Source organism: Salvelinus sp. IW2-2015, linkage group LG3, assembly GCF_002910315.2.
Source record: "Salvelinus sp. IW2-2015 linkage group LG3, ASM291031v2, whole genome shotgun sequence".
NCBI classification, from domain to species: domain Eukaryota; kingdom Metazoa; phylum Chordata; class Actinopteri; order Salmoniformes; family Salmonidae; genus Salvelinus; species Salvelinus sp. IW2-2015.
This window is the reverse complement of record NC_036840.1, coordinates 28,570,307-28,589,928: the sequence shown is the minus strand read 5'-3', so window position 1 is coordinate 28,589,928 and position 19,622 is coordinate 28,570,307. Positions and strand designations below refer to the sequence as shown.

The 19,622-nt window shown below is 40.2% G+C and overlaps 1 protein-coding gene across 19 annotated transcripts in view; it reads right to left on the bottom strand.

The window, feature by feature from the left end:
* Positions 1–19,622, bottom strand: part of LOC111954133 (receptor-type tyrosine-protein phosphatase delta) — a 612,441-nt gene that overhangs the window by 104,172 nt on the left and 488,647 nt on the right. For all 19 annotated transcript variants that reach the window (XM_070435959.1, XM_070435960.1, XM_070435968.1 and 16 more), the window contains 2 exons: positions 18,099–18,244; positions 15,695–15,836 (listed from right to left, as the gene is read on the bottom strand). In XM_070435959.1, coding sequence (XP_070292060.1) covers positions 15,695–15,836; positions 18,099–18,244 — 288 coding nt within the window. The remainder of the gene's footprint in view (positions 1–15,694; positions 15,837–18,098; positions 18,245–19,622) is intronic.

Sequence of the window (19,622 nt, the reverse complement as noted above, 5' to 3'; positions counted from 1 at the left end):
ATGTGCCTATTATTGTGCGTCTAACCTGTTCCAAATCACATGGGGTATGTATTATACACAGTTGAAGTCGGAAGTTTACATACACTTAGGTTGGAGTCATGAAACCAAGATTTTCAACCACTCCACAAATTTTTTGTTAACAAACTATAGTTTTGGCAAGTCGGTTTGGACATCTACTTTGTGCATGACACAAGTAATTTTTCCAACAATTGTTAACAGACAGATGATTTCACTTACAATTAAGTATCACAATTCCAGTGGGTCAGAAGTTTACAAACACTAAGTTGACTGTGCTTTTAAACAGCTTGGAAAATTCCAGAAAATGATGTCATGGCTTTAGAAGCTTCTGTTAGGCTAATTGACATCATTTGAGTCAATTGGAGGTGTACTTGTGGATGTATTTCAAGGCCTACCTTCAAACTCAGCGCCTCTTTGCTTGACATCATGGGAAAATCCAAAGAAATCAGCCAAGACCTCAGAAAACAATTGTAGACCTCCACAAGTCTGGTTCATCCTTGGGAGCAATTTCCAAATTCCTGAAGGTACCACGTTCATCTGTACAAACAATAGTACGCAAGTATAAACACCATGGGACCACGCAGCCGTCATGCCGCTCAGGAAGAGGACGCGTTCTGTCTCCTAGAGATGAACGTAGTTTGGTACAAAAAGTGCAAATCAATCCCAGAACAACAGCAAAGGACCTTGGGAAGATGCTGGAGGAAACAGGTACAAAAGTATCTATATCCAGGGTAAAACGAGTCCTATATCGACATAACCTGAAAGGCCGCTCAGCAAGGAAGAAGCCACTGCTCCAAAACCACCATAAAAAAGTCAGACTACGGTTTGCAACTGCACACGGGGACAAAGATCATACTTTTTGGAAAAATGTCCTCTCGTCTAATGAAACAAAAATAGAACTGTTTGGCCATAATGACCARCGTTATGTTTGGAGGAAAAAGGGGGAGGCTTGCAAGCCGAAGAACACCATCCCAACCGTGAAGCACGGGGGTGGCAGCATCATGTTGTGGGGGTGCGTTGCTACAGGAGGGATTGGTGCACTTCACAAAAGATATGGCATCATGAGGAAGGAAAATTATGTGTATATTGAAGCAACATCTCAAGACATCAGTCAGGAAGTTAAAGCTTGGTCGCAAAAGGATCTTCCAWWWGGACAATGACCCCAAGGATACTTCCAAAGTTGTGGCAAAATGGCTTAAGGACAACAAAGTCAAGGTATTGGAGTGGCCATCACAAAGCCCTGACCCCAATCCCATAAAAATGTTGTGGGCAGAACTGGAAAAATGGGGTGCGAGCTTGGAGGCCTACAAACCTGACTCAGTTACACCAGCTCTGTCAGGAGGAATGGGCCAAAATTCACCCAACTTATTGTGGGAAGCTTGTGGAAGGCTACCCAAAACATTTGGCCCAAGTTAAACAATTTAATGGCAATGCTACCAAATACTAATTGAGTGTATGTAAACTTCTGACCCATTGGGAATGTGATGAAAGAAATAAAAGCTGAAATAAATCATTCTCTCTTCTATTATTCTGACATTTCACATTCTTAAAATAAAGTGGTGATCCTAACTGACCTAAGACAGGGAATTTTTACGAGGTTTAAATGTCAGGAATTGTGAAAAACTTTAAATGTATTTGGTTAAGGTGTATGTAAACTTATGTTCCTCTTTGAAGAGCTGTTTTTGAACTATATACGTGCTTCCCATCAAGTACAGGTAAATGCCAAAATAAAGGAAACACTTTAATTAACACTTTAATAAGGGACACAGTATATAGAAAGCATGTGCTTCCACACAGGTGTGGTTCCTGAGTTAATTAAGCAAATAACATCCCATCATGCTTAGGGTCATGTATAAAAATGCCCAGTTGCCCATTGTTTTGGCTAACATGGCTAGGAGAGATCTCAGTGACTTTGAAAGAGGGGTCTCAAATGAGTATAGGGGGTTTAACGTGTGTGTTAGTTGTGTGTGTCACCAGATCTCAACCCAAATGAACATTCATGGGAAATTCTGGAGAGGTGCCTGAGACAGCATTGTCCACCAACAAAACGCCAAATTATGGAATTTATTGTGAAAGAATGGTGTCGCATCCCTCCAGTAGAGTTCCAGACACTTGTAGAATCTATGCCAAGGTGTGGAAGCTGTTCTGGCTGCTCACGGTGGCCCAAKGCCCTATTAAGACACTTTATGTTGTAGTTTCCTTTATTTTGGCAGTTACCTGTATTAGTATGTATTCTTTACATTCAAACCTGTCTTGCTATTCCAGGAATATAATAATATGGGTATTCCAAGTATAATTTATGAAATGAAATTGAGATAAGCGTTGAGATAAAAAATATTATATTCTATTCCCATGAAGCTCCAACAAGGAAAAATAGATCAACTATTAACATTAACAACCCCCTCCTCCCCCAAACGCATGAAAACACACACACACACACACACACCACACAGCCCACACACACACACACACACACACACACACACACACACACACACACACACACACTTTCTCTATCTCATTGTCCCTTTCCCCTTCTCTTTCCCTTCCCAATGAGATAAGGAATACAGTCTTGAGATAAGAAATACAATCGCATCCACTAATCATTAACCAGCAAATAACACCCACATTTTAGCCTGTTTAGCTCCACAACATATCTATAGGAGGCCAGGGGAGTGGGAGGCCAGCGGAGTGTCGGAGACCAGGTGAGCCTCCCAGCCGGGCAGGAAAACAAGCAAGAAGGTCGGCCTGTGCAAAATCCTATTGGTTCATTAATCTTCATGTACCTTACATTAAGAAACAGCAAGGTCAGTTTGGTCAAACGGGCATTCCTAATGACCTGGCGGCAGGTAGCCTAGGAGTTAAGAGCATTGGACCAGTAACTGAAAGGTCGCTGATTTGAATCCCCGAGTCGAATAGGTGTCAAATCTGTCGATGTGCCCATGAGCAAGGCACTTAACCCTAACTGCTCTCGATAAGAGCATCTGCTAAATTACTKAAATGTGACTSATTTCATGAAACTAGGCGCATGCTGCACGTCACTACTTTACAGGAGCAGCATTTTAATATAAACATWTGTTTTTTATCAAAATGCATTTTTTTGGCAGAAATGCCTTCTGGAACATAATAACACATTTGTATTSCATCCATAAATATGAATAAAATGGTTAAATCACGAGCCTAGTTGGTTTAGCCATGGAAAAAGTGAGGAACCTTCCCACTAGCCATGATTGGCTGAGATAATGTATGGGATGGACATTCTGGGAGATGAGTTTGGATTGGTCTGACATGTAGCACGCTTCTGTCAATAACGTGAGCTGTTCCGTATGTGTTTGACAGTCCTTTCTACCGCACCGTTTTTGAAAGATATAATGCTAGCAATCGAGAACTACAAAAGTTTTGCTACTTTTCTCAACAACATTGATGCCCTGAATTTATCAGGCGCTGTCGGCAGATCAGCAGGAAAAAGTGATGGGCTACTTTCTACACACACCACGGTCAGTGTGAACCGGAGTGAATTTACACAAAGCTGGCCAAACAAGATGTAGCTACAAACKAAACGGAGTTAAAGAGTTCCAGTCTGCCGTGAAGCGTTCATCCATGTATACGGCTAAGAGTCTAGTTAAATTTTCAGATATACGTTTGTAATTTGGTCAAAAAGTCATTTTTATTGCAAGTTAAAGCATACTGTTAGTTAGCTAGCAAACGTTAGCTTGCTGGCTCGCTAGCTAATGTTACGTMTATGATCTGTGTAGTAATATTATTTGAATCAGAAAACCATTTGCAAAGCTAATGTTAGCTAGTTAACATTAAACCTAGTTTTTTTTATACATTTAGCTACCTGCAGATTCATACTACAGCTATGACAATGTTTGTATTGGTAGTAGTATGAGTTGGGGTTATGCCTGTTCATTGTTTAGCTAGCTAGCTACCACGTTGGCCGAATTATTACATGACCCATCAAATTAGCGGGTGTGTCTGGGGGTGATTACGGCCATCGATTGTATTTCATGAACATGTGTACATCTCTAGACAATAGGGACCCCATCCACTTAGCTAGGTGTTGATGAAGAGTGGTTTTAGCATTTCCTTCACATTACCCATGAATTTAGACAAGTGTGTCTGGGTAAGCGTCATCTAATAATGATACAAATATTTATAAAATATTTTTATGTGGACACTTTCTGTTTTTGATATTGCTACTATGCAAGTATGCAAGTACTATCACTGTATCGTTTACACCTTCTTTTTCCTGTGCATGTGAAAAATAGCGTTTTTTCTTTTTATATAGCGTGTGTTTACCACATGGCTTCACATGTGAATCCTTAAAGAGATGGGTGGTACTAAGGCTTAAGAGGGTGTGAACGATGKTGAATGGGCGTAGACAAAGAAGAGCTCTCCAGTAGGTGTACCATAAAACATTCAAGGGCCATTTTCTCAAAAGTGGGGTTATAAGTTCATCAACTTTCAAAGCAGAATTACTTTCCCATTGTTCCTCAACTGCAGTGTGTGATGGACAATTCCCTAGCTCTGAGTCTCTAATTTTATTCAATGTAAAAAACACAATTAACATTTTTGCTACATAAGACCGAATTGAGGCTGTTGGTCACAAATGTAAACGGTGTATAAAGCACATTACTTACCTGCAGTATTCATCGATTCATTTTTGGGTTTGATACCAGCTGGGCGGATTTTTTTTTGCGGACAGATACATTTCAAAAAGAGCACGTGCTAAAGTTAAGTAAAAAATCTGAGTGGTTTTGTGTATGTAATGTGCAAGGACGACATATTTTGGACACCAAAATAGTATAGAATTATAGTCAGATTACTCCTTGAATGACGACATGCACCCTTTTTTAACTTGCAAACCATACTCTCCAATATAAGAACACTTACCAATTTTCTCCCTGAACCATTTTAGCGTAACAGCACAGAGCTATTTTACAGGCCATGGCTCAGTTCTCATCCATTTGGGCACGGTATCGTCTTGATGCAATTTCCAGAGAATATCTACAGTAAATGTCTGAAAGAACAGACTTTATACAAGTTCATGTCCACCTGAGAAGGGCAGTGCTACATAAATGGCAAGAGGAGAAAAAAAAAGTCATACATTATTGAAAAGATTGGGGCTAAGAGTATGCTACAGAAATGGGAGATTACTCATACTTGGGCTAACACTAGGCAGAACGGACATCTTGGGTCCCAAAAGGCCTTAATGGAGTCAGGTTACATCATTCTTTTCTAATAAACAGACAGAAGTTTTCCCAAAGTTACTGCCGCAGAAGTTGGGGTTTCTCCACGGGGCGTTAGTGGTTTTGTGGCATGCATTACATAAATGTTTTTTCTAGGCTCAAGGTCTAGTCACAGGACACTTGAACCTTGCGAAGTGAGTTTGAAACTCGTGGGAAACGTTTGGTTCGAGAGACTTGTTCCCAATGTGTTCCATACAACCACCAAAATGCTATGAATTAGCAAAGAATGTAATGTGACACTGCAAATAACACCAATGCTTTTGTCTAACATAAGTGTGATTGCTTTACTTATATTGTTTGTAAATATAATTTATTTTTGCATTGTATTTGTAAATGTTGTAAATTTCTATGATTTGTGTACATGCAGGGCTCCCTTGAAAAAGACGCATTGGTTCAAAGGGAGTTACCCAGCTAAAATAAAGGTTAAAGGCCCAGTGCAGTCAAAAACATGATATTGCTGTGTTTTGTATACAGTGAACTCCAGACTATGAAGTTAAAGTGCAGACTGTCAAGCTTTAATTTGAGGGTATTTTCATCCATATCGGGTGAACCGTTTAAAAATRACAGCACTCTTTGTACATAGTCCCCCATTTTAGGGGACCAAAAGTATTGGGACAAATTCACTTATACAGTGCATTCGGAAAGTATTCAGACCCCTTGACTTTTTCCACATTTTGTTATATTACAGCCTTATTCTACAATTGATTCAATACCTTTTTCCCTCATCAATCTACACAGAATACCCCATAATGACAAAGCAAAAAATTGTTTAGAAATGTTTCATAATTTACTTAAAAAATAAAGTATTCAGACCCTTTACTCAGTACTTTGTTGAAACATCTTTGGCAGTGATTACAGCCTCGAGTCTTCTTGGGTATGAAGCTTGGCACTCCTGTATTTGGGGAGTTTCTCACATTCTTCTCTGCAGGTCCTCTCAAGCTCTGTCAGGTTGGATAGGGAACGTCACTGCACAGCTATTTTCAGGTCTCTCCAGAGTTGTTTGAACGGGTTCAAGTCTGGGCTCTGGCTGGGTCACTCAAGGACATTCAGAGACTTGTCACTCAAGGACATTCAGAGACTTGTCACTCAAGGACATTCAGAGACTTGTCCCGAAACCACTTGCGTTGTCTTGGCTGTGTGCTTAGGGTTGTTGTCCAGTTGGAAGGTGAACATTTGCCCCAGTCTGAGGTCCTGAGTGCTCTGGGGCAAGTTTTCATCAAGGATCTCTCTGTACATTGCTCCGTTCATCCTTGCCTCGATCCTGACTAGTCTCCCAGTCCTTGAGCTGAAAAGAAAAACATCCCCACAGCATGATGCTGCCACCACCATGCTTTACAGTAGGGAGGGTGCCAGGTTTCCTCCAGATGTGACACTTTGCATTCAGGCCACAGAGTTCAGTCTTGGTTTCATCAGACCAGATAATCTTGTTCCTCATGGTCTGAGAGTCTTTTGGTGCCTTTTGGCAAACTACAAGCGGGCTGTCATGTGCCTTTTACTGAGGTGTAGCTTCTGTCTGGCCATGCTACCATAAAGGCCTGATTGGTGGAGTGCTGCAGAGATGGTTGTCCATTTGGAAGGTTCTTCCATCTCCACAGAGGAACTCTAGAGTTCTGTCAGATTGACCTCTTGGTCACCTCCCTGACTAAGGCCTGGTACCCTTCCCCAGATCTGTGCCTCAACACAATCCTGTCTCGGATCTCTACAGACAATTCCTTCGTCCTCTTGGCTTGGTTTTTGCTCTGACATGCACTGTGGGACCTTATATAGACAGGTGTGTGCCTTTCCAAATCATGTCCAATCAACTGAATTTACCACAGGTGGACTCCAATCAAGTTGTAGAAACATTGCAAGGATGATCAATAGAAACAGGATGCACCTGAGCTCAATTTCGAGTCTCATAGCAAAGGGTCTGAATATTTATGTAAATTAGATATTAATTTATTTTTTTATTTTTATACATTTGCAAAAAATCCTAAAAATCTTTTTCACTTCGCCATTATGGGGTATTGTGTGTAGATTGATGAGGATTTTTATTTATTTACTCCATTTTAGAATAAGGCTGTAATGTAACAAAATGTGGAAAAAGTCAAGGGGTCTGAATACTTTCCGAAGGCACTGTATGTGTATTAAAGTAGTAAAAAGTTAAGTATTTGGTCCCATATCCCTAGAAAGCAATGACTACATTAAGCTTGTGACTGTACAAATTTGTTGAATGCATTTGCTGTTTATTTTGGTTGTGTTTCAGATTATTTTCTGCCCAATGAAAATTAATGGTAATTAATGTATTGTGTCATTTTGGATTCACTTTTATTGTAAATAAGAATAGAATAAGTTTCTAAATATTACATTAATGTGGATGCTACCATGATTATGGATAATCCTGAATGAATCGTGAAAAATTATGAGTGAGAAAGTTAGATGCATAAATATCACCCCCCCTAAAAATCCTAACCTATCCTGTTATTGTAAAAAGTGCTGTAATTTCTAAACGGTTAACCGGATATGGAGGAAAATACCCTCAAATTAAAGCTTACAGTTTGTATTTTAACATTATAGTCATTGTATCATTTCAAATCCAAAGTACTGGAGTACAGAGCCAAAACAACAAAACATATTGCACTGTCCCAATACTTTTGGAGCTCACTGTATATTTCCACACTATGAGGTTGGAATAATACTGTGAAATGTTTTAAATTATAATAATGCCCTTTTAGTGTAAGAGCTGTTGAAAAGACCGGTTGAAATTTCAGCCTGTTTTGGTGGGATGGAGGTTTGGGCTGCCTGGTGACATCACCAGACAGTCCTAGCTAAATTCTTGCTTGAGAAATGTATCTTTGCTAAGAAGCTGTAAGGGGTGCGTAATCGGTGGCAGGGAAGTCAGACGCAGGAGAGCAGAACTTGGTAATAGCCGGAGCAGTTTAATAGCAAAACCCACGGCATAAAAATAACAAGAATAATTGGGTACAAAAACCCGTCGCGCACCAAACAACACATGCACAAGCACGTACAATAAACAATCTCACACAAAGACATGGGGGGAACAGAGGGGTAAATACACAACAAATGACTGAGGGAATTGAAACCAGGTGTGAGGAAAAACAAGACAAAACACATGGAAAATGAAAAGTGGATCGATGATGGCTAGAAGACCGGCGACGCCGAGCGCCGCCCGAACAAGGAGAGGACCCGACTTCGGCGGAAGTCGTGACAGAAGATATTTTTGCTTCTTTTGGTATGGTACTTAATTGTAACTCAGAAATTATTTGAAATTGAGATAAAAACGTCTGCATTGTACCTTTTAAATAAATCAATAAAATCGAAATAACCCAAGATCGTATGTTGACAACTATGGAAAAACATTCAACAAAAGTTAGGCTATTTGTTCCCTACCTTGTTTTTTTTACCAGTCTAAAGTTGTTTTGCTTTAATTAGCAGTACCCTTGCAGGCAGGCTTGAAGAGGTTTCTCAAGAGCATCATTAGATGCATTAGAAGTGACCCTAAATTGCCCGATTAATGTACTAGAAAATGACTTGAGTATGGCTGAGATCAAAGCGAAGAGCCTACATTACCACCCCTTGACTCCTTGGCTCAGGCTAATACACTCCCACTTTACGACCTTCAAGTCCCCACAGCCCACGGAATGCTTCCCGGTAACGATGACACATTCCACCAAACAGCCCCTTGTCAATTGCAATGATTTTGACTGGTGTGTGCAGATAGCTACTTACACGCATACCTTCCAGGTTTGTAACATGATATAGAGCAACAGAACTAATGGAGATAATTGAAATGATTGAGCTATTATTAATTTCCTGTCACGTCCTTTGATTTGTATGGTAGTGCCATTAGTGGGATGAAACCTACAGTATGCGATAGGTATGTCTCACCAAAATTGGGTATTGGAATGTTTAGGCCTTGAAATTTGCTTGTCTGGCATGTCCATGTAGGAGATTAGTTTTTTGTATTCTCCAACCTTTTGGGGCTATTAACAAGTAAAATAATTGTTGCCAGGAGATGTGACAAGAAATTAGCATTTTCAAATCATTAAGCAACTAATTGCGCTTCCCATTTTAAAACCTGAGGTCATTACAGAGGACACTGATATAGTGGAGCACCAAGCAGAAAATACTAGCCCCATCTGTCCGAATCGATAATGATTAATTTATAGGGGGTCATGTTTACTTTTATTTAGAAAATACTCCACCATCCTGACCAGCACATTATCTATCATTTTAACAGTGCAATCCCAGTCCCTTTGTGGCTTCAGCAGATGTTTTCACACTCGCTATTGGACCTTAAAGAAGCACATCCATCTTGATAGCAGCAGGCCGCAGGTCATTTCTAGCTAAACACCACGACAACACACTTTTTTGGTCTTAAATCACGCTCAGTACTGTACAAATACCAATTCGCCACCCTAGACTAATTAAGCGGGGAAATTTAGGAGAGAATTATCTTCCCGCCGAGAGATCAATTTCTTTGAGGACTGTCGACTCAATCTTTTTAATTACAATCATAAATAACTTGTCACTATCTGTTCCATTTCTGGTGATGAACGAGATMGAGGAGATTTAGATTTGAGGGGAGAGCCAATACAAGACTCGCCTTTTTGGCCAACAGATTAATATTATAATGTGCAGCTTCACCACAGTTTTACAATCATTCCGAGGCTTGCGGTTGATTGAAAAATTTGCATAATGCAAGAGCTATCTATCTGGACATATTTATAGAAGATGGACAATATTGATAAAATACCTTAATCTGCTGATGAGTTGAAATTTTTACATTTACATTTTGGTAATTTAGCAGATGATCGAGAGCAACTTAGTGAATACATTTTCATATAATTTTTTTTACTTGTCCCCCTGGGAAATGAAAACACAACCCTGGCATTCCAAACACCATGCTCTACCAACTGAGCAACACGGGATCACATGGGACCACCACAGTTAGAAGTAGAAGAAAATACTAAATCCAAAATGGGGAAATGTAAATAATCCGTGTCTGTTCAATTAGACCTGATGACCACTTTTTGCTCTCATTCAAATAACCAACTGCCATGCTCCACTTGATGCTCAACTGCTCAGGAACCAGAAAGAAATTCGAAATTGTACTGCTTTATGACCGTACCAAACATTATGCTACACTTAAAACGCTGTCTCAGGCACTTTATAATTATTCCTTATTTCTCCCCTCAAAAGGAGTTCACCTGGGTTGAAGTCAGCAGGATTTTGAAAGCCCCTATTTATTGATACTTCTGCAGCCCAATTGAGTGTTCTGAGTGTTCTGTATTGTAGCATGGGGTATCTACAGAACTTGCCGGTGAACCAAACAGAATTGTGTTCTCTCTCCTGGCCCACTATGCTACCTTGTTCACCTRCTGCATTGCCTTTCGCAAACATAGKGATCTCAGGCACAGCAATTTTACAATAGCCACCTGCTTCACCCCCACTGCGTGCCTTGCTCTGGCAGTGGAAGACAGCTGAGGCAGCAATTTGCTTCACGAGCAATTTGAACGCTCAGTTAATGTTTTTGTTTTTCGGTCAGGCTGTGCTTGTTTTAAGTACAACCTGGGAGGTAGGCTACAMAGTAGAAAGTACAGAGTAGAGAAACAAAGTCATGTGAAGAATTAGTATTAAGACCGTACAARACGACACAGAAAAATAGTCCTTTAGGATTTGAAATACAAAATCCTGGCAAAATAGTATGGTGAAGTGGACAAACATTGTGATGCATCTGTGTGGGTAGGGGCGTGCTTAAGAATAATATTGGTCTAGACGTATTCTGTTCCTTGTTGGATTCAAAGAGCAAACATAGCCTGGGCACTGCAACTCGAGGGAATGATAAAAGAAAGAATAGGATATAATTTGTCTGGGTTCTACTCTGAACTTCAGACTGGGAACATTGGTTTAAGTTTATCACTGTGGTGAATTTATGCCAGTACGGCCTACAAATACATAGCAATACACAAATTACRTTTTTATAGACATTCTTATTGGTTTACGTGGGTGGAACTTCATAATATTCACTTTCTCCTCTCTTTACAGAAGCAGCACTTCATTCCCCAATACACATTTTCTCATTCCATATTACACTATTCAAACTGTACTCTACTCGAGTGTTTGAAAACTGCAAGTAAACTAAGTTGTAGTCTATAGGCTCCTTCTTCTGAAAATATTATCCTTCCCTACAACGTGGCCACTTTTACAGAGCGAGAGCACCCTGCGACACATCTTACAAATGGAAATTATGCAATTTGTTTGGGCCTTTTTTCCGTCAGAGTAGAGCGACTTCCTATTTTACACTCTGTCAAGTTGAGCACATCTGCACGCTTGTGAGAGTGGCGAGAGAAATTACGATTCACAGTAGAATGGGAATAAATGGATAGATGACCTTTTTMAATCATGAATGAATCTGCCGTGAAGAAAATTGACGTAGCCATAGCACATGATAATAGCATACGATTGTACTGCTGAAGTAACATGAGGTCTGTGCTTGTGTTTGGTGCCTACATTGAAAGGCAATTATTTACCTGCCTACTATTGAAAATCTATGGCTAAATGCTCCGATTGACATGTAATATACTGTAGATATAGATTAGTAGTTAGAATGACAAACGGATGGGTCTCTCTCTATCTAAAGTGTATGGACTCTTGGCTGACATATTGGCTGATGCAATACTTTTCTAATTTGGGAATCAATGTCTTATCGTGCTCTGTCTACCCTGGGGGAATATGAAAAATATCCTACAGTACAAGAACACCTTTTGTAAAATCAGACAAAAAACATAAAATGTTCAAATCTAACACTATACATGGATATCATCAACACTACGACTCCATTTGTTGTGCTTCTCTGACTTCTCTTATCACCCTTCCTCTTCGACCATTTTCCAATTTCAACCTCAAATCATATAACCTTCATTCAAACACCCGTATCACATATGACATGACTTAAGTCATCTCAGAGTTGATCAAAATGGAGGGGGGAAGAGAAAGAAGCGGGGAAAAATGCAATATGCAAATTAGGTCCCTCATTCATTGGAAAAGTAGATTCTGGGTACAAACATCATTACACTCGCAGGTTTGCCTTTCACGCAAATTACTTTCTCTAAGCCAGAGAAGTTCATTACTAATGGCGTTTCCCATCAAGTCCGCAGCCCACCCAAATGCTAATATCTCTGCCACTGGATTCTTCACCTCGCAGGCCTGACTCTTCATTGCTGTGGCAATTACAACAATGTTACTTTTCCCTCTTTATGGAATTATCCATTATCTCCCCCTGGAGCTAGCTACCAGAAACAGATGCTAACCAATCTCCTAGCACAGGCCACTGGAGCACAAATGAACTAAATGAACAATCACTTTATATGTATCACTGGATTAGTAGTGTCTTCATCTGTGATTCGTTTACGTATCTATTGCGTCTGTCGCATGTCGGCAAGAGGAATACAAGGTTAGAGATAGAATCTCCAAAGCTCCTAGCTACGCCGACAGATTGAACTCAGTTTTTACTTTTCGGTGTATCAAGCCTCAAATAAAGTACAAGGCAGAGGAATTTTCTAAATGGCTCTTTAACAAAATGGCCGCAAATACCAACATATTCTCCAAGGGAGATACAGAACCATGTCGGAGATACGTAGACTATTTTTGGAACCGAGCAGAAAGAAAATAGTATGTCTATGGCTTTTTGTGTTATGTATTATGCATTGTTCTGTTACATTGTAAAAGTACACTACCCTTACATTGCCCTATAACTGTACCCCACCACCCCACTCTCTAACGTAAAAGCTTGACCTTGCAACGGGCACTCGCATTCTAGCTCAGTAGACTACATGAATAAGACATGAGGCCTCCAATAGAAGTTGCATTCTGAAACACAACTTCGACAATGTTTGACTTTGGTCGGTTTTGCTGGTCAGAAACACATTCTAGAGAAAAGCAGGTGTTAAGACTAGATTTGTTTTGTTGTTGAATGTGTTCATTCAGGTAGAGTTTGGCAAATCTGTTGAGGGTTTGTGTGGATATGGATGTGAAAGTGTGTGTGTATATCTGGGCGTCTGGTGGATGCATGAGTGAGTGAGAGAGACCTGGCTCTCGTCTGGCTTGACCAGAAAGCATTACTTTATTGCAACACAGAAGGGCTTTCTGCTACGGCCTATGTGGCTTCGCTCACCTTCAAAGCGGTGATAGGACACAAGGAGAGATAGGGAACTAGGGACTGGTAACATAACTAGAGTGCCTTCATACCCCTTTACTTATTCCACATTTTGTTGTGTTATAGCCTGAATTCAAAATGGATTAAATATGTATTTTTTTCACACACTATACACACTATWCCCCATAATGACAAAGTGATATCATGTCTAGATTTTTTAGCAAATGTATTGAAAATGTAATATATAAATATCTAATTTACCTAAGTATTCACACCCCTGAGTCAATACATGATAGAATCACCTTTGTCAGTGATTACAGCTGTGAGTCATTCTGGCTAATAGCTTTGCACACCTGCATTGTACAATATATATATGGTTGTTGATCATTGCTAGAAGAAGGCACAGGGATGACGAAACGTTGGTGGTTTACCCAATAAATTACTGTGTTTATACATAGTGTGCAACTCTCTTTGTTTTTATAGATCATTGCAAGACAGCCATAGATTCTTAAGCCGATTTAAGTCAAAACTGTAACTAYGCCACTCAGCAACATTTAATGCTATCTCTATAAGCAACTGTAAGCAACAGATTTTTTATCTGTACAGGCTTCCTTCTTTTCACTCTATTATTTAGGTTAGTATTGTGGAGTAACTACAATGTTGTTGATCCCTCCTCAGTTTTCTCCTATCACAGCCATTAAACGCTGTAACTGTTTTAAAACCACCATTGGCCTCAAGGTGAAATCCCTGAGTGGTTTCCTTCCTCTCCGGCAACTGAGTTAGGAAGGACGCCTGTATTTTTGTAGTGACTCATACACCATCCATAATTCCACTTTGTCATTATGGGGCATTGTGTGTAGGCCAGTAACACAAATTCACAATTTAATAAATTTTAAATTCAGGCTGTAACACAACAAAATGTGGAAAAAGTCAACGGGTGTGAATATTTTCTGAAGGCACTTTACATGCTAATGCCTTAGTCGAGCTGAGAGGCATAGGTTCTGTGAAGCAGATACAATGACACTCATTTCCCTCGCCTGTCTCTGTGTAAGTGTGTGTGTGTGTGTGTATACAGTATGTGCCTGCATGTTATTGTGTGTTTCATCACACACACACACACACACACACACACACACACACACACACACACACACAGTGTAAACATGGGGAGAGGCTGCATGGGAATCTGCCACCTTTCCCTTTCAGTGGGCCCTCGGGGACCGTGCCAGGGGCCTCGTGTTCGCCTCGGCAGTGGAGATAAGGAAGAGATGACAAGGCGCTTCAGAGAGTCGCCGAGCCAGCTCATTCCTTTAGGTTGGGAGCTCCCCACTCAATAGGAACTCATTTTCCATGCTGTGTAATTGTGGGGGATAATGGAACACACCTCATTCAGAGTYCCAAGGCATTTTATAGGCATTTTCTCCATTCAGAACATAACAAGTCTGCTTTAGAGAGATAGGTCTAAAACCACATTGTCTTTTTGAGTCCCGGGACAGTGGGCTTTAGCATTTCAATAGGATGTTGTGTGGAATCAAGATAAGCATTTGCTTTTTATATGTACAGTATGTGCTAGTGATTATGATTGTGGTGCAAGCAAATAACTTCTGATATGCGACAAATGTTTGTTATCAAAGTAAACTATTGTGAATTTGCACTTCCTATGACAGTGCATATATCTCAAGCAACTGCAAGTATTACAAAGTTACAACCAAATACAGGAKATTAATTTAGTTATACAGTTAAATTATAAGAGGAGCTAAAACATGATAATTCATGACCTATATGACGGAATGAGCTACTTACATTTGAGACATTTCATTGTTTTAAACCTGATTCAAAGAGCCATTCCTTTCTCTCCAGTTAAGTGAATATTAAAGCAGAAGCAGATAAGCCAAATTAAATGTGATTTGAATATCGCTCAACTTTCCATTAGAACACCAAGAGCCAGAAATAGAAACTACTTTGCATAACTCAACCAGCATCTTAATTATCGTGTCAGGAAAATGTTTGAAAACGTGTTAATTGATTTAGWAAATCCAACTTATTTGGCTAAGTTACTAATTGAGTAAGACTAATTAAGTCAGTACATTCAACATGAGTGGAACCAAAACCTGATATTCAACTATATGTGTTGAAAGGGAAAAGAAAGAGGACAGCAGAGACATAGATACAAAGAAAGTCTAGCTTACCTGGTTGGTTAGTTGAAGAAACTGAGAGTTAAATGAACAGGAGTTAGCATTTCGGTTGCGGAGAAAGCAGCACCTACCACGTAAAACAGTGAGTCTCGTAGTTGCACTCAGCTCTCCAACAGTGTTGGAGGCGACGCACTCGTATATGGCTTCGTCTCGGGGCGTACGCAAGGGCTGAATTCTCAACACCGAGCCAGAGCCGTCATCGAACTCAATCACCTGCAGGTGCGAGAAACAAGATATGTTAAAGGAGTTTTTTTYTTCACAATRGGTGACGGAAGCTTGCACAGAGCAATTCCAACCACTCCTGCAGCAGAGAATAAACACATTTGGCCTACAACACTTGACGTTGCCAAACACACTGTGCTTCCCGTCAGAAAACTATGAAAGCTGCTATGGATAGTATACCCTCATAATATATSCTAATATCAGCTCTTAATAAAAGCACCTTATTTGAGTGAGTGTTTGGGAGTATATGTGCTCTTTCTGAATTGTCTAAAAAGTCCATCCACCACTCACCTTCTCTCATTTGTTGCTCTGACCTGAAACAACTGACCAGGTGAAAGTCAGCCTGAGGCATGTCTTTTCAATTATGTGCAGGTGAAGGGGAGGAGACGAGGAGAGGATGGATTTTTAGGCAATTGATATAGAACCCAGGCATTGTGAGTGTAAGAGGAAAATATCCCATGTCTGTAGCACGTAGATAATAATTACATCATTGTCAATATTGATCAATGTTTTGTATGGCTAGTTATGCCCTTAGACTGTTGTTCGTGTTTATGATTGGCTACCCACTGGTATAGTTGTTACCAGAGAAGTTGTGTTCAGAGAGCTTATTATTARATAGTGATGTATTGGAAGATTAAACATAATATTAATTCAAAGATGGCTCACAGCTCTCTGACATCAACTTTCAATCCGAAATATGAGTTTGTCTTGTGTACTAATTATTGGGAAGATAACCAAAGTGGACAACTAACTTTAAGAATGGGAAAGTATCTATTGGCCAGTCAGGAATTGAATTACTTTAACTTTTATGTCTGTTTTTATATTTTATGTTAATTTTGGTRCGCCCCACTCTTAAAGTTAACACACTATTTCTCCAAAAAAATGTATCACATTGAAATATATCAAATGGGACAGAACATTAACAAACAATTAAATGTGGTTCGATAAACAGTAACGAACAATTGTTATCACCATGACGGGATAGTAGTACAAAAAGACATGACCGATTGTTTTGGACGGACGACACACAAAATGTTCACAAACAGGTGTTTTGTAGCTTTTACAGCTATCGTTGCATGCTGTATACTCACTGTTTTTAGAAAGCCCTGTATCATAACTCATTTTTAAGCATTTTTAGGTAGGTTTACATACAACAATGGACTGGTAAGAACCTCTGCTTCATACACACACGCAGACAGACACACAAGCACACACCCAGACACACATGTACAGAGGCCGGCCTCGATACTCATTGATACAGTTCAGAGCATATCATTTCACGTGTTAGTTTAACAAAACACCTTGAAGGTTCAGTGGCCAAGCGACAATGGTACATTTGGGCAATCATTGCAAGAGCATGTGATGATGGTAAGTAAAAGTGCTCCCTTCCCCATTTCAAACTCAAATAGAAAGAAAATGGGGTTGAGAAAGTCTCAGTGTTTCTGTAAAGGGAAATGGGCTTTGTTAGGGATGAGGAGGCGGCGGCACGTGAGTGGGGGAATGAGCGTGGTTGCAAGCAAACCTCGCGGTGGCGAAGGGAGTGTTAGCAAGCTAGCGTGTTAGCATCCAGCACGTGGAGCGGCGCAAATGCGATGCACTCTGATAAGATTCGATTTCTGCCCGGCGTGTGAGACGCCAAAGATGCGAGAAGGTTCTCCAAACCCAGATAAGCCACTACTGCTGAGTAGTAGTGTGGCAAGAAGCGCGCGGGGGGGGGGGGGACACTATGATACTCTCCGAAAGGGAATGACACAGAAATTAATAGAAATCTTATCAGTGTTCGGAGATGATGTGTTATTTGTCATGGCGATTAAAGAGAAGAACAAATCAAAGCTTGCAGCCAAACCAAGCAGGGAGGGGGACATGCATTTAGATAAAGATGCCACGAAGCAAAAGAGCTTTGAACCACAGAGCTACATCGCTCTCGTTTTGCATAAGGCAGCCAAACACAGCATTAATATAGGTATCTGGGGCACACCATTTCTTCCCCCTTTTCTTTCTTTCTTTCATCCTTTCTTTCTTTAATTACAAATCTGTCACCYGATCTCTGTGTACTTGCTCATTATAACTCAAGCATGTCAGACGGCCTGGGCCAGCCTGATTATTAGAGCCTGCTAATGCGTGGTGGCAAAGGAGGTTTGGGCGAGAGGGGGGAAATGGATTATGTGTTAGGGGTTTGGTGGAGGACCAAAAGCACTGTTGAGCATTCCCGTTTTTGTCGAGCATTTTACATCAGAACAATAGACCTAATACCTCAAATCTCTGGTTGCTGACTTTCTTCCCCTTCTTGTTCCAAACGATCTTGGGGCGTGGGTCTCCCGTCGCTTGGCAAATGAAGGACGCCACGCCTCCTTGCACGCCTGTTTGGTCATTYGGGGTTCTTAAAAACTTTGGTGGTGCTGGAAAAAAGAGAGAGAGAGAGAGAGGACATAAATAGTTAGTGCGGGGGCTAAATGTTGCAGAGAGCAAGTGATTTCTCTCCCTTATCAACGTGCTCACACCAGAAGGTCACAAAGTTGCAGATTTCAGCAGTTGCACGGTATCGCTAAGAGGATTGTCTTTGGAGGTCAAGCCAGACTCTGTTTGGAGTCTGCATTGCTTCTCAATTTTTTATTTATTTATTTTACCGTTATTTTGTGGAAACATAAGATCAGATACTTGTATAAGGATGCAATCAAGAGAAGTAGGAATACAGATATAATCCTTGTAGAAATTACATTCTAGTGTTGTAAATTAAGTCATCAATTTAGAGTGCAATACAGTATAGGGACTACATATATAAAGTGGAGGAATAAAAGATTAGGGGCGAAGGTTTAGTGATGTATTTACATTTAAACAGTGTGTCTAAACAGTGTGTCTGTTCAGTCATTTCATGAGCATACTTCAATGGGAATTCATGTTGTAAATACCAACTGAAAATGAACATCTCGCTACTTCACATCCACACCCAGTGAGTGTGCAAGTCAAACAACAGCTGTTTATCACATTCTGCTATGGTAGAAATGCTAATTCCATCATTCTTCCTGCTGACTACAATACTCCAGTCTCGTTGCAGGTTGACCCTTTTCGAAGGTGAAGGTTGACAGGTAAATCACAGGCTGTGCTCATTGTACCTAGCGTGTACAGGCAAGGCAAAACCTTGCCATGCAAATGTTTACATTGACTGACAGAAAAACGCCGGGTGACATTTGAAACACTATGACAGCAGAAATAATTTTATTTGTCAATGACCACAATGTACAGGAGGCAGGAATTAAAAKCAGGACGAGGATAAGGTTCAAGATACATGTTTCCCGCAATAAATACACACAACTCCTTCAAGTCTAAGATGTGTTAATAAAGGCCTGCACAGGTGGCAYGCTCCTAGCTGGACTGATTCAAAGCTAACCACAATAACAAAAGTTGTCAACTACCACCTAGCCTGATGCTACCATAAGAAAYACAACCAACCTAGCCAATCAACATCTTATTAAATGTACTTTMAGTTTATTCTTGGGAATCAGACATTAAGGTATGGATTTGTTGTTATGCTATTTTGCTGAGGCTTCACATAGTTGCACAAAATTCCCGGTGATTGTCACTTTATTGCTAGCTTTATGCAGATATCTATCTCAATTACCTAGTACCCCTGCACGTCGACCCAGTACTGGTACCCCTTGTATATAGTCAAGTTATCATTACTCARTGTGTATTGCTTTTATTATTTCCTCTTATTTTTCTATTAGTTCTCTACATTCTTCTCTCTGCCCTGTTGYGAAGGGCCTGTAAGTAAGTATT